Here is a 638-nt window from a genome sequence, read left to right as displayed (position 1 = left end):
GCCCAGTCCACAGTCCATCTCTTGTGTGGACATCCAGGATGGCTCTCAGTGGGCAGGGTCTGGGAGGTTCTTCTCATTTCCTGTCCTGGAAGCTTCCCTTCCTTATTGCAGCTGCTACAACCATAGGCCAGATCAGGTGATCACAGAGTTGTTCAGTTCCCCAAGATGGGGGTGCCAGGAACCCATTTCCTGCCCAGCAGGTCTCTGAGGCTGAGGATGGTGAAATCTCACTGGTGAGGCTGCAGTGGGCTCAGGAGGAACCTGAGATAAGATGCCCAACAGTTAGGGTAGCTGCTTTGAGGTTTGGTGCCTGGGAGCCCACAGGAAGTGACTTGGAGCTGAGCTAATGCATCTTTACCCCAGTGTCTGTCTGGGGACAGGAGCTGCAAGCTGGTGTTGTTAGGGAATGTCTGCAGAGTGCCCAGAGCTTGGGCCACAAGGGCCACAGGGTCCATCCCTGGGACCAGGCAGGCATGGGGCCGTAGCTCTAGATCAGTGTCCCCCTTCACACACACCCGTGCCCTGGAGTCTGCCCCGCTGGAGGGCTTACGTGGCTGCTGCGGTGCTCTGCTACATCAACCTGCTGAACTACATGAACTGGTTCATCATTGCAGGTGAGGAGGGGCTGCGGCTTTCTA

General features: G+C 56.9%; 1 protein-coding gene across 1 annotated transcript in view; it reads left to right on the top strand.

The window, feature by feature from the left end:
- The first annotated feature begins 406 nt into the window (after window positions 1–406).
- SPNS3 (sphingolipid transporter 3 (putative)) overlaps window positions 407–638 on the top strand; it is a 52,630-nt gene continuing 52,398 nt past the window's right edge. The window contains exon 1 of the mRNA XM_003799110.2: window positions 407–614. Coding sequence (XP_003799158.2) covers window positions 407–614 — 208 coding nt within the window. The remainder of the gene's footprint in view (window positions 615–638) is intronic.

This window comes from Otolemur garnettii, unplaced genomic scaffold, assembly GCF_000181295.1.
Source record: "Otolemur garnettii isolate 467f Iridium unplaced genomic scaffold, OtoGar3 scaffold00145, whole genome shotgun sequence".
In the NCBI taxonomy this organism is placed as follows: Eukaryota; Metazoa; Chordata; class Mammalia; order Primates; family Galagidae; genus Otolemur; species Otolemur garnettii.
Note: the sequence above shows the minus strand (reverse complement) of the source record. Positions and strands in the feature narration are given on the sequence as shown.